Below are 13,916 nucleotides of genomic sequence, written 5' to 3'. Positions count from 1 at the left end.
CATCGCCTGATTAAAGGGTAGTAGGCTGTTTTTAAAATGGACCTTTATGGGCCTGACTAATTCATATGGGTCGTTTTGCTTTTGGGCCTTGATTAAGATAAATCTGATCAGAAAATATTGAGGTTGTTCGATCCCATAATGTATAATTATTCTGAGATAAAAGAAACATCTCCATCAGAATCATAGATATGAGATATTCACAATAAAAGAGAAAATCATAGATTTTTTTTTTTATTTGATTGTAATCTTAACAACTGAAAGGGAGAATCTGAATCATAGAGATAAGATATTCACTATATTTTTAAAAATTAGTTGAATAAAATTATGCCCACAAGTATATGTAAATTTTAAGTTTGACTCAATTTTTCTAAATAAGTTTTTGTATCAACTTAGTTTAAAATAAAATTGTGTGCAATAATTTTAATATTTTCTCATTTTATACTTAAATAGCTTGATTTTACTCTTTAACTAGAAAGATTCATTCTAGTTTAGGGTGGATTAAGTCCATATAAAAATTCTACCGCTTTTCCTCCCTTTAAACATTGACAAATTGTTGTGAGAGACGGTTACTTTTAGATACCATATCTAATTGGACTGACCCAATTTTTAAAAATGAAAAAAAAGCAAATTAAGCGCTTCTCATCCAAAAGAAACGGTCTCTCAAAAGACATACAGTTAAATATTCCAATTTACACAAATTCTTGTATGAGACGGTCACATGCATCATACTTGAGTTGATTTGCCCAATAATAAAAACAATTAGCTTATTGGCTTTTTGTTTTGAGATCGTGTCACCGTAAAATGGTCTCATACAAAACCGCCATTTAATTTATGCCTCCAGAGTATTGGTGAGTTTCAAGCATCCCATTATCAAACACATTTCATTGAAACTCACTTTATATCTAATATTGATTCATTACTAAAAGTCTAAAAATAATCCAAGACAACATCAATTTCCCCTCTATTTTTTCTTTTTTGCAGTGTCATGCGTCCATTATTAACGGTGCAATTCTAGATCCATTTAAGATATTTAATTGTCTACGTACTTTAGTTGATAGCATTCTTTATTGTGATATTAATTCATTAATTTAATAATAAGTACTACTCTCTAATTTAATTACCATTAATATTTTGTTTCATTTATTTGATAATAAGTACTACTTCCTTTTATTTACATTTTGATTCCTTTTGGAATTGTCATTGATATTTGAGTCTTCTTTAAATTTTTTTTATTATTTTTAGGTATATGACATTAAAATTTTAAGGGATATTCTACATGGTAGCATCGAACTTTCATGAAATGCCAGTGGTGGCACTTTTGTAAGATTTTTCCACATGGTAGCATCCAGTTCATGTCTTATCTAACTGCCATAGTATTATCCGTTAAATTCTTATCAATTTCCGTTAAATTCACCATTTTGACATTTCTACCCTTGTTAAGTGTTGGCTATTGTCTTTATAATTTGCCTTAAACATTTGAGAGCGTTGATGAATTAAACGGTGAATTAAACTTCAAAAAGGTGAATTAAACATTTAAGAGCATAAAAATAGTTTTGGGTAAATTATAAAGACAACAACCAACACTTAATAAGTGTAGAAACATCAAAATGGTGCATTAAAAGGAAATTAAAAAGAATTTAACGGAAAATGCTACAGTAGTTAGATAAGGCATAAACTGAATGCTATCACGTGGAAAAATCTTACAAAAGTGCTACCATTGGTGTTTGATGAAAGTTCGATGCTATAATATGGAATTTTCCAAATTTTAACTATTTTGCTATTTATTTATTATTTTAATGGTTTATATCTAATTATTTGGTAAAATGCTAAAAAATTAGAGCATAAACAAGCTCTTCCAATGGTTTGGGAGGTAAAATATTTTAACAGGTAAAATATCTCAAATCATGACCATTTTTTTCTTATCATAAATTTTTTCCAAAACTTATATAATATTTTTCTGGAAAATCTTTTCATATAAAAAAACCAATATGTCGATTTTAAATCTACAATAAAGTCGACTAAAAAAGTAGTTGACGCAATTAAGAAAATAAGTCAAAAAGGTCAAGTTTATATTGACTTAAAAAATTACATTTGACTAAAAATTATAATGGATTTCAGATAAAAATAATCACTACTAAAAAACACGGAGCTTTTCGACGGGAAAACTATGGTTTTTTCGACGGTTTTAACCGTCAAAAAATATATTTTCGACGCTTGACGAAGCGTCTAAAAACCTCCAGTTACAAATTTTGGACGCTTTTTTTTGACACTTTTTACAATGGCTGTTATATCTGTTTTCCGACGCTTTTTACTGTGGGAAAAAAGATTTTCCGCCTTAAATCCATACTACAATTTCACGTTTTTAGACGCTTTGAAGCGTGGAAAATGCTGAATATTGTCGACGCTTTTTTGTGTGGAAATGCTAAATTTTTTTAGACGCTTTTTCATGTGGATAGTGCTTAATATTTTAGACGCTTTTATACATCTAAATGAAAATAAACCCTTTAAAGCCCTTGATATCTAGATATATGCTTTAAACATTTACATGCGTTGAAAATGTATATATTCTCCATATTATATTAAATTCATCAAACATACATAATTACTAACGAATATCATACCAAATCAATCATATCCACAAAAGTATTAGCATTTGATATTCATATACGCACATACATTCGTTGATGTAGCTTTGACCTTAAGTTTTTATAACTTGGTCAAAAAAGTCCAAGCAACGTAGGTGCCTAATTTGATCAATATTCACATACACATATATATTCATCGATGTTTAAGAGCGCAAAATTTAAAAGTTAAAAGTTTGTCAAAAGTTGAAGGCTTGCAGAATTTTTTTCATTATGTTGCAATTTCCACTCTAGTGTCAAGTCCTTCGCAAAAGTTGATTTGTTGGTTATAATATGAACATCAGCTGCAAAAATCTGCAACAAATCAAACAAAATGCACAAACTTTAGCCAAAATACATACTCCCCGTTTGTGATTCAAGGCCAACTATTATTTTCAAATATGGGAGTACCTTAATTACCAAACTCCCCTTGAATATAAAAAACTTTATATAAGTCATTATCATATCTACTTCATCCAACTGCAAGCAAAATTGCACATAATATAAAAAAACTAGAAACTACACTTCTACCATAAGCACTAAAAAGTAATATGAAAAAAGATTTGATGGATGATAAAAATAATGATGATTCTTACTTGTCCTATGATTTTGTTGTAATTGATCTAGGACTAATGCAAGCTGAGTGAGAATTTTTTGATTTTCAGCTCTTAGTTCTTCAACTTCTTCATTTTTTTCAAAAGTTGGGAATTAACTTCATTATTTTTTTTTTGTAATTGGGAAATAATCTCATTATTTTTTCTCAAAACCTCATCATTTTTTCTCATAACCTCATCACTTTTTCTCTCAACAAACAATAGGTAGGATTTAAGCCCCATAACATCACTTGAAGTGCCACCACAATCACCTATCTTGTTGTTTTGTAATTGAGCTTCAATACCAAACACGTGAGATCTACTAACCCCATGACCATAACCAACAACACACTGATTAGGTTTGTCTTGTTGATACATCATCTCATTAAAAACTTCTGTCTCAATCACCTCACGAGGTTATTTCGAATAACGTAAACGTTTATTAACCCCACTTTTAGCAATGTCAACAATACAAAAGTATAAATGAAATATGCGATCACATTTGTCATAATGATAAATGTTTCCAATTCACTACTCTAATATACCATGAATTCTTGAGTGGATGTACCCTCTACATAACCACCACTCTTTGTAGTGTGTGTACGTTTCCACATTTCTAACCCATTAGGTTCTCTGTGATTCAACTTAACCTATTTAAAAGTAACGGATTATCACAAACATAGGCATCATAAATAAAATTTAAGTAACCTAGCAACATCAAAAACAAGCAAATGCAATTGTCCCATTATAAGCAATAATAATAATTGTATTCATACTTACAAATTCAATTTTCCATTGAGCATAACTCTTTGACCCTGTAGTATGTACATGATTATGCATTTCACGAGCTCTTTTTCCCAGTGTTGATAATTTCTGTCAATGTTAAATTATTAGATTGTAACTTGGTGAATATAAAACTTAAATTTATGTTAAATTTGTTATAATACTCTATGTACAAATATCTTGAACTTTTCTGAGGTCCAATAAGAAACCAAGCTAATCCATTGTTCTTTTATCACATTTTTAGGCATATTCTCAATTATTTTCTCCTTTGTCACATTAGGCTGATAGTAGTCCCTTTAAAGCTCCCACCTGTAATGCTTCCACTTCATATTTATATGTGACAATATCATTTGACGAAACTCTTTTGTATCAGGTAACACAAATTTATCCTATATATATGGTGACAATCTCATTTGTCAAATAAGCATATGTTGAGAATAGTAATATCAAATTATAATAATAAAGAATGTTTAATGCATACCCAAACCGTTTTAATGATCCTTTGTTTGTAATGATCATCAACACGCTTCCAATTTTGTGCTCCAAATGGACAAAAGGTTCCATTTTTGGACAATTCAGACAGAAAATAAACAAGTACAAGTCCTCGCCTTCTAATTTGTTGATCATATTCATTAAAATGAACAATGATCCTTCTTCCTGATGGTAAGCACCAAACATGCTTCGCAATTATAGTCCCCTCCATTATTCCTAATTTGGGAGGCTCATTCTCTGTTATCTCTACTCAATTAAAAAAACAATTAATAATAAATACACTTGAGAGTACCTGATAGTGCAATTGAAAGAATGAAGAAGACTGGTACAGGGTGGTACGGCTGCTGGAGGAAGAACGAAAACTTCTGCCAGATGAACACTGGAAGTCCGGTGTGCTGCCGGATGAGGAATGATGCAAAATTCTGAAATACCTCGAGTTAGGACTGAGCGACGAATAGAAAATCTGGATGAGGAAGAACGAATGAAGAGAATGAGATAATGAAGAGGACAGGCGTGCTTATGGAGGAAGAAGAAATTACCTGATGTGAGGAAGAGGATAAGTGTTGCGTGCATGCCGAGAAGATGAAGAATAGGGTTTCTCCTTGTCTCAAATTTTCAGTACTGCTGCATGTGATGTCGAAGAGAGCGGTTTTAATTTGTCTCAAATTTTCAGAGGCGCGGTATGATAGTATTTTTTTTAGAATTTTAAAAGCCAGTTTCATGCTTTATTTTTTAAATTTTTTGGACGCTTTTTCTTTGTTAAATTTCCACCTATTTAAGCGGCGAAAATCTACATTTTTTTTAGACGGTTGTTCATGTGTCTAATACCAAACGTCTATAAACTCAATGTTTTTTAGTAGTGAATGCAGTGCAACTGAATAACTTAACACAATTAAGAAATATGTGTTTAAAAGGTCACATTCGGATATTAATAGAGTTTGACCTAATTTTTTTAATTACATTCAAATTAGAGTTCAATTCAATTTTAGATCGCAAGTCTACATAAAAGTTATATGAATAATCAAGCAAACATCTCTCTAAGACTATAACTGATAACAACTTGCACAAAATTTTATAAAGATCAATTTTTTTTTTTTAAACACAACTAGTCCACATAAACAAGTGAGTCAATTCTATTTTAAATTTTCTATTTATTTTGATGTTTTGTACCATTAGTTTTTAATGATACCATTTACCAATTAGTTTTTTTTTTTTTTTCAGAAAATCATTTTTTACACAATTCATCTATTTTTTTAAAATACTATAAAGTGACACAATTGTAACCAAATGGCCTTTTTTTTTTCATGTACCATGAGCAGGAAGGGTGCATATTTAAATGTTACTCCCTTCTTTTCCGAAAAATAATTGTCACAGTAATATATTGCAGATAGATTAAGAAATAAGCTAGTAGTGTACTAGTTGATAATTGCCGCAGTTATGTATGGTGAATATGTCCAAATGTAAGTCTGTGAAAATTTGAAATTTTTGGAAAAATTATCCCACATGTGATCTCACATCGAAAAACTAAATGTTGACTAACATATAAGTTTGATGGACTACTTCTCTTATTACTAATTGATTTCATAATGAATTTCCTTAAAGAATTTGTGTGCAGTTATTTCTCCTCTTAACAGAAATATAAAAAAGATGAATCATATATTGCTAGGCTTGACCATGAAGAGAAAGGGCAAAAGACATGCAAAATACTTTTACAAATAACAAAAGTACCGAACTACACAAAATGCAAAAACCAAGTGTATTGCAGGTTGACTAACACATAAGCTTACAGTTCATGCAATGTTCAAAGTTCAAACTTTCATAAGTGAAATCAAACTAGGAAAAAAGCTCAATATGCAAGGATTATCCCTAGTTTTGTCAAAGGTTATTAGGGTTAAATACTCTCTAGGAGATGAATCCAGATCAATCACACCCAACTCCCAATTCTTCGAAACCACAAGCGACTTACCGGTCCTAGTAAATCCTACCAAGCTAGTACACGACCAAGAATCCGATTTGGAGCAAACTGAAATCGAATCCACATGTCCCGATGGTTTCAAAATCGATACACAACCCTTCTTGTACAAGTTCGAGCTGTACAATGCCAAGCACCCGCCCATAACACACAAAAAATGATCTCGAAAACTTACACTACTCCTTGGTGTAAGACCAGGTATTTCCTCGAACTTTTCGAGAACCAAATCAAAACCAACAACAATATGCCTCTTTATTGGGTGATCTATAATCCAAAAGAGGGTGTCATTAACCAAAACTCCGGGGCTAGTTTTGGTTAACGAAACACCATCCTCGAGCCCATGATCAAAAATCTGTTTCCATACCTTAGTCTGCAACGAAAATAAGAGCACAATGACTTCATTTGTGTCATACTTTTGCTCTATCTTCACAACCTTATAGTCATTAGCAGAGGAAACATAGCCAAAACCCCAACTCGCGTGACATTTATAGCCCGAACCCAAGAAGAAATCAGAAAATCTCATCCAATGGTAAATAACAGGATTCCATAAATAGAAATAACCAGTAACAGAATCAGATAAGCATACTAACCCATTACAGGAACCTACTAAATATAGCTTATTTTGTGGGTTATACCCAAAATTAGGCTCTAGTTTTACCAAGCTATAATGAATCACTACATCTTCTTCTTGAATGTGGAAAAGATAGAATCCTTTTTCTGCTTGTATAAAGAGGCATTCTACATGAGAAATCATGGGATAATAAGAAGAAAAACAAGTTTTTAAGTGAAGATTAGCAAATTCATTAGAGGAAACAGTAGAATACCATTGTTTGGACACTAATTTGGATTGAAGTAAGGATTTAATGGGCATTTTTGCAAGTATATGGTGCATAAGTAGATCATGGGGTAATTGGGTTTGGTGGGTTGAAACATGATCTTGTTGTTTATCAGTAGAAGGTCTGATTTTGTAGTGTGATCCAACAGTTTTGTATGATTCAGTAAGTAATTTGAGTCCTGTGAGTACCTTCCTGTGAGGCTTTTCATGGATGAAGATGGGAATGGGATTATCCACTCCATACTCATTGTTGTTAAGTGATTTCTCACTCATTTGTTATACTTGTTTTTTTAGCTTTCGCTTTGGACTATCAAATGGGGAAGTTTTGATGGGTGCTAAGGTGGCAATGACATTAAGCTACTCTATAAATAGTAGGATAAAGCAAATTTTCTTGATAGGTGCATTGTGGCCCACTTTTGCCAAATACTCTTTCTGTCCCACAAAATTTATCTTTTAGTTTATCTCATTAAATTTGTCTTTTTTTTTTATAGTTATTTTTAGTCATGACCCACAACTATTTAAATCTCATTTATACGTTGAACTTATTTTTTCATCTCATCCAAACATTTCTCCTACTTTACCATAAAATAACATGTTACTCATATTTCTTAATTTTCACAACAGTTACCACTAATACGGTAAAATTGCTGGGACAGAGAGAGCATACTTCATTTAACCTAAAAATACTATCTAGCTACAACGTTTAATTTTTTTGCTCGATCTAAGGTTGAAGATTCTTACAAGGAAGAGATTAAAAATTAGATTTACATATCTTAAAAAGTTGTTTTCAATTCATTATTAATAACAATATTATGTACCGTCATTTTACATTATCCTAAAATAACTTCTCAAAAATGTTTGGGGTGGTTTAAATGTATTAGCAGTGGAGATTGGAGACCACACAAAACGAGAGGAATACAGATATCGTGGGGAAGAAGTATGATTTTCTAATACACATTGCAAATTTTATATAAAATCTATTATTATGAGACGAATTTATATAATTAGTTAATTTTTTTAATTAATCACTTTAAAATTATAAGCGATCACTTTAAAGTTATAAATAATCATTTTAAAATTATAAAACTGATCACTTTTAAAATTGTTAATAATCATTTAAAGTGAAATTGTCCAAAATAGACGGTTTAGATAAACCATATCAATATTGTGTATTTGTGTTCGATATAATTGGTTTATTAAATTATGTATATTTGTTATTTATGTGAAATTGTAAATTGCATGAGCTATTAAGGGTTAATATGAAATAATCTATTTGGTATTTTTTTTATCATTAATAAGAATAAGATTGCATACATCCGACCCTTTTAAACTTCACCCTAAATGGAAATCACTAAATGAAAATGAGATGATGAAATATTTTACAGCAAGTCTTGTATGAGACCGTCTGACCGTAAAACGAGTTCATACAAGCGCCCTTTAGTAAAAGAACATAAAAAAATGAAATTTGAAATTTACATGCAGCAATTTTTTTAAAGAGTTTGAACTGATCCAATTGAATCTCATGATGAGACGGTCTCAATAAAAAATTAGTGAATATTTTATCCAATCTAGTAGGGTATAGGAGTGGCTTGGCTGTGGTTCAACAACCCAGCATATCTCAGATTTGGCCCAATTATTAATTTAGGCTTTGATCGGTCTAAATAATTTTTCATAGGATGCTATCCTTAGGGGTGAAAGTTTGGTTTTTGGTTTGGATTCGATACAAATTCAAATTAAATCGAATAAAATTTGGTTTTGATATTTTCAGTCCAAATCCAAATCATAATATTTATGATCCAAATTGAACTGAACCGAATTTTAAAGTACCAATCCAAATTGAACCGAATAGACCGAATTGCACCGAAAACAAATTTGCATGTATTGTTTCAAAATTATTCTTTCTAAAGCTCCTAAATAAATATTAATAAGTTTAGGGTTTTAAATTTGAATAAGTAAAAAAACTTTTAACAAAAATCTAAAAATAAGGGCAACAATTCAAACAAATCAAATAGAAGATATAACATGCCTTTAACATTTCGGTTTTATTGGACCTTAGACCGAGTCCAAACCGAACACCGAATTATAATAAAAATTCAATCCAAACCAAACCAAATTTAAAATATAGTCAAACCAAATTACTTATTCGATTTAATTTAGTTAGGTGTTCGATATTTCACCAAATTATTTACACCCCTAGCTGTCCTACCCATATTGTAAAGTATGGTCCGCATCATCGTGTTGTGACCCAAATATAAATTGAGGCAGATAACCACAAACCATTTGATCGTAAGTAATTTCGCAACCGATACATGACCACAACCGCATCCAAAATTTTGCACGACGGTTTTATCTTTGCCTGTTAAATAGATTAGTTAGATCTGCAATAAATTTACTTAAACTAAAATAAAGAATAATAAATAATAATAAACAATTGCCTGAAAAAGAAATGGGTAGTTAAGCACAGCCCCAATTTTCCACATAAAAGCAAACTCACTCAATCATAAAGACAAATGAAAAGTTTATGATTAACATAATATTAGGTATCTTAAATTGGGATTAACAAGCCAACCAAACAGAAAGGCAGCAAGAATAATCTTAGAATGCACATTATTTAATCTCAATTAGCTTAATCATCAACTTTCTTTAATATATTTCTTGTCCTTTATCTTTTAACCATTCCCATTCTTCTCTAATATATGTATATATACTATAAATCTAAAGATATGGATTCCACTTTCATGACCCACTCTTAAATTCACCCCATTGGCTCAAAAGTTCACAACTACATATGCTCATTCGAGTTATTGGGTCGATTTCACATCAGGTGTTTTAGGTAGGTTTAAAATTGAATCATATCTCTACAATGATTTTTACATAATTTTGAATTCATTTTGAAGTTCAGTCAAAGTAGAACTTCATTACTAAAATATCAGATTGTCAGGTCTGTTTTGAACTTTTCTGATCATAAGTAGTTATAAACTATGCAGTTATAAACTATGCATTTTCAGGATAATTTGCCCTCAAGATGGCTAAACATTTGTAGAAAATTCCATAAATTGTTCTCATTAATGCAATTTGGGGCTCATTACTTTAACAAACACATGTTATGTGGCTCTTGCATACATCAAAAAGACATTAATAGCGTTAAGTGATCTAATTATGATTGTTATCCTTAATGTGGGTGACAAAGAGCTAAAAGAAGAACATGATTCTTGTAGCAAATTCCTCTAAAGCCAAAAGGCTAAAGATTACAGAATACTTTGTGAATCACGAGTGTTCTTGTGGGAAGCCAACTTACAAACATTTCCCTTATGAAAGTTGATCAAAAAAACTAGTCGAGTAAACAAACATCTCAAAGGAATAGGTAAACCATAAGCGTAGTAACATTTTGTTCAGATAACAATTTTGAAGAAAAAGAAAAAGAAATAATATGTCATTCCAAATCTTTTTACATTTAGAGAAATTTGCTTATTATTAAAATAATTAAGAAACTTAATCCTTTCAAAGCCGTACCTTCTAATTTTTTCCTCTTCAAAATTAATATCCTAATAAAGAAAATACATTCCCTCGTGTTGATCAAGACCAAAATCTTTAATAGGATGTAATAGCCTAACAGAACTTACCAATATTAATATTAAAATATTTTAAAAATTTACAATTACAATGAATTTTTGATAAAAATATTAAAGCCAAGGCCCCACGGCCTCCACCTTTGCTACCTTAGATCTGCCTATGCTCTCCTTGCCTTAAATTCCATCTATCCAACCAAATACATTTTTAGTACAGTTTTACATGTTTTTTCTTTCAGCTCGTCTTTTTTGAAATTGTCTCATCATGATACGAACTAATATAATTAGTCTATTTAATTGATCACTTTAAAATTATAAATAATCAATTTAGCAAACTATATATACACCAATCAGCCCAATAAAATTGATCTTACTATGAAACCATCTCATTTAAAAATATGTGAATTCTTTATTGGGATGCTAACGACTAACGAGGTACAAAGACGAGGAAAATGGAAACTGACTGGATGCACAATTAAGCCTGGGTTGCATATTATTAATGGAAAGGCAAAAAGAAAGCATCACTGCAACCACAATTTTCCTTAAAAAATAATCATATAAACATAAACTATCTTTCCGACCCTCTCAAATCCGATCCTTTCAGATAATCGCTACAAACATCGATTCTTAAACACAGGATTATATAGAGAAATTTCCATTTTTGGCCATTTTTTGCCTTAGTAGCACATATTATGTGCAACTTCACGTAAACAAGAAATGCATATGATTTAATGAGTCATTTTAATATATCTTTGGCAATATTAAAATCATTCATTAATGGGGCAATCTTAAAGGGACATATGGATGATGTAGGGAAGTTTATACAGAGGCATAGTTTATTAAACCAGATGAATTAATGAGCCCCCACTTCACCAACAAGGAAGAATAACAATGAAAAAATGTAGGGCCAAATACAGAAAGTAAATCAGATCTTATGTAGCTTTCAAAAAACAGTATTGACTCTTGAAGCATAAAGTTTATACCTTCCCCAGATGCAGCTCAGGGCATAGGCACAGGCAGACAGGGTATTCATTCACCTGGTTGCCCATTATACAGTTTCTGATGTTATCAGTCTCTTCAACTTCATGAGAAGCCAAATCTTCTTTAGCTATTGCTAGAGTAAGTGACCATAAGAGAAGGCCGTCTCAGTTCGCCTTGTATAAGTTTTCAAAACAAACAAATCGATATTTACTGTGTTGTAAAAAATCGGTTTTTTGGGCCATTTCAAGAGATGTCTTATAAATCGACCGATATTTAGGCGTTACGATAACTGCAATACTTCTATTACCACATTACCATTTCGTTATTGCAATTGCGACCATTACTGCATTTTTACACCATTGTAACAACTCTTAAATAGAGACTTCCCAAGCACATATAATTGGATAACGTTTGAGGGGAGGTATCCAAGATCTTTTACATTATATTTTTCATTTGTTTTTCATTGTTGAACCTCTTTGAGGCTATCATTTCACTTCTAAAGTTACGTACATTCAACCCAAGAGGGTCTTTGAGTATGTGCCCATATATTAGTTAATAAAAAAAATGTTAAGTTTATTAATAAAATAAATATATATTTACTATAAATAAGACGCAAAATAAAAATTTTGTACACGGCCTTTAAATTTTCAAGATGGCTCTGAATTTCAACCTCAAACTCACCTAGGTGGAAGCTATTTAATAATATTGGGGTAATAAAATGTTATTGTGTGATGTTGGAGGCTGTGTCATGGCCTAGCTTGATGGATCAGAAAACAACCCACTGGTAACAGAAATGTTTGCCTAGTGGAAACAACTCGATGTTTCTACAACTTAAATCAATATTAATTATAAATTTAAGACTTTTTTTTTGGTTTGACAATGGGTCTTGGAGCTGGTTGATCCACGAGGAAATGTAGGTATGGTGGACTATAATTTCCCTTAATATGGGTTGTTTGTATTGCATTCATTATATAAAGAAATGTGCAATCTATATGTTTAAGGGAACTAAAATGTTTACATATATAAAAAAAAATGTACAATTAACATGTATTAGGACAACAACTACAATTGGTATCAGTGTATGACATAAGAGAAGTTATAGAAGAGGGACAAAGATGAAGAGCATGTCAAGGGTACCTTGGACATATCAAGTTTGAGAGCATGCATACGAGAATTTATAAAATTATGCATAAATAAATATACTTGTTTTACTTATTTTTAAAATTTAGATGACTATATATTTATATTTTTAGATAAATAATTTTTATAACTTTAATAATATAATTCAGCTCACTCTCTTCAGTCAAACCAAGCAAGTGGAAGGTGTTCAAGCTTGAAAAGAAGGTGATTTCCACTTCTTTATGTAGTCTCACATATCATATGTGGAAGGCTTATATAATTATGTTTGGAATTTTCAGTTAGTTTTACCAAATGTACGTTCTGTTGAAGTCTCTGAAGAGCAATGTCAAGTATAGGATTTTTAGTTTGTATCCTCAACACTTGAATGGTGTTGACCTTTCATTTTGAGCTTTTGCTTTGTTTGTAAGTTTTTTCTGTTCGTGTTTGTAACTGTTTCGTTTTGAACTAAAAATTTTATTTTAATTTTAAAAAATAAGTATAACTTATATAACAGTACAAGTATATTTATAGTAGTTTCTGCTTTCGATCCCGCTACAATGGGCTGACCCATAGGCAAGGGTTGCGGGCTTTGTTCATGTTATGGCCATGTTGTTTGCAGCTTGCACAAAGCCCACCTCTCTGATTTTTGTGTCATACTAGGCCAAGCTTCGAATCAGACTATATTGTGCCTAGTCTGCCTTGTGTATCGGCCCAACCCACTTTCATCTTTTGTAATACTCCATCAAACATGATAAACCCACAAAATTACTACTTCTACTTCACCAACTTTTTTTATAAAAAAGGTTCACTAAATTCCAAGTGGAAATGTGGATGTGGAACTTACCTATCCTTAAAATCCAACACACCACTTCGGGACCTTAAACCATCCACTTGTAAGCCAATAAGTGGTTCATATAATTCACATCATATGAGGAATGGATAATTCTACAA

General features: G+C 31.2%; 1 protein-coding gene across 1 annotated transcript; it reads right to left on the bottom strand.

The window, feature by feature from the left end:
- Positions 1-6,297: 6,297 nt before the first annotated feature.
- LOC130805425 (F-box/kelch-repeat protein At3g23880-like) lies at positions 6,298-7,569 on the bottom strand. The gene has a single exon (XM_057670199.1). It carries the CDS (start codon positions 7,567-7,569, stop codon positions 6,298-6,300), a length of 1,272 nt encoding a protein of 423 aa, XP_057526182.1.
- Positions 7,570-13,916: the final 6,347 nt, after the last annotated feature.

This window comes from Amaranthus tricolor, chromosome 2, assembly GCF_026212465.1.
Source record: "Amaranthus tricolor cultivar Red isolate AtriRed21 chromosome 2, ASM2621246v1, whole genome shotgun sequence".
NCBI classification, from domain to species: Eukaryota; Viridiplantae; Streptophyta; class Magnoliopsida; order Caryophyllales; family Amaranthaceae; genus Amaranthus; species Amaranthus tricolor.
This window is presented reverse-complemented; position numbering and strand designations above follow the sequence as displayed.

Excerpts from the sequence above, each read along its gene's own strand:
- LOC130805425 (XM_057670199.1), bottom strand. The coding sequence starts at position 7,569 with ATGAGTGAGAAATCACTTAACAACAATGAGTATGGAGTGGATAATCCC.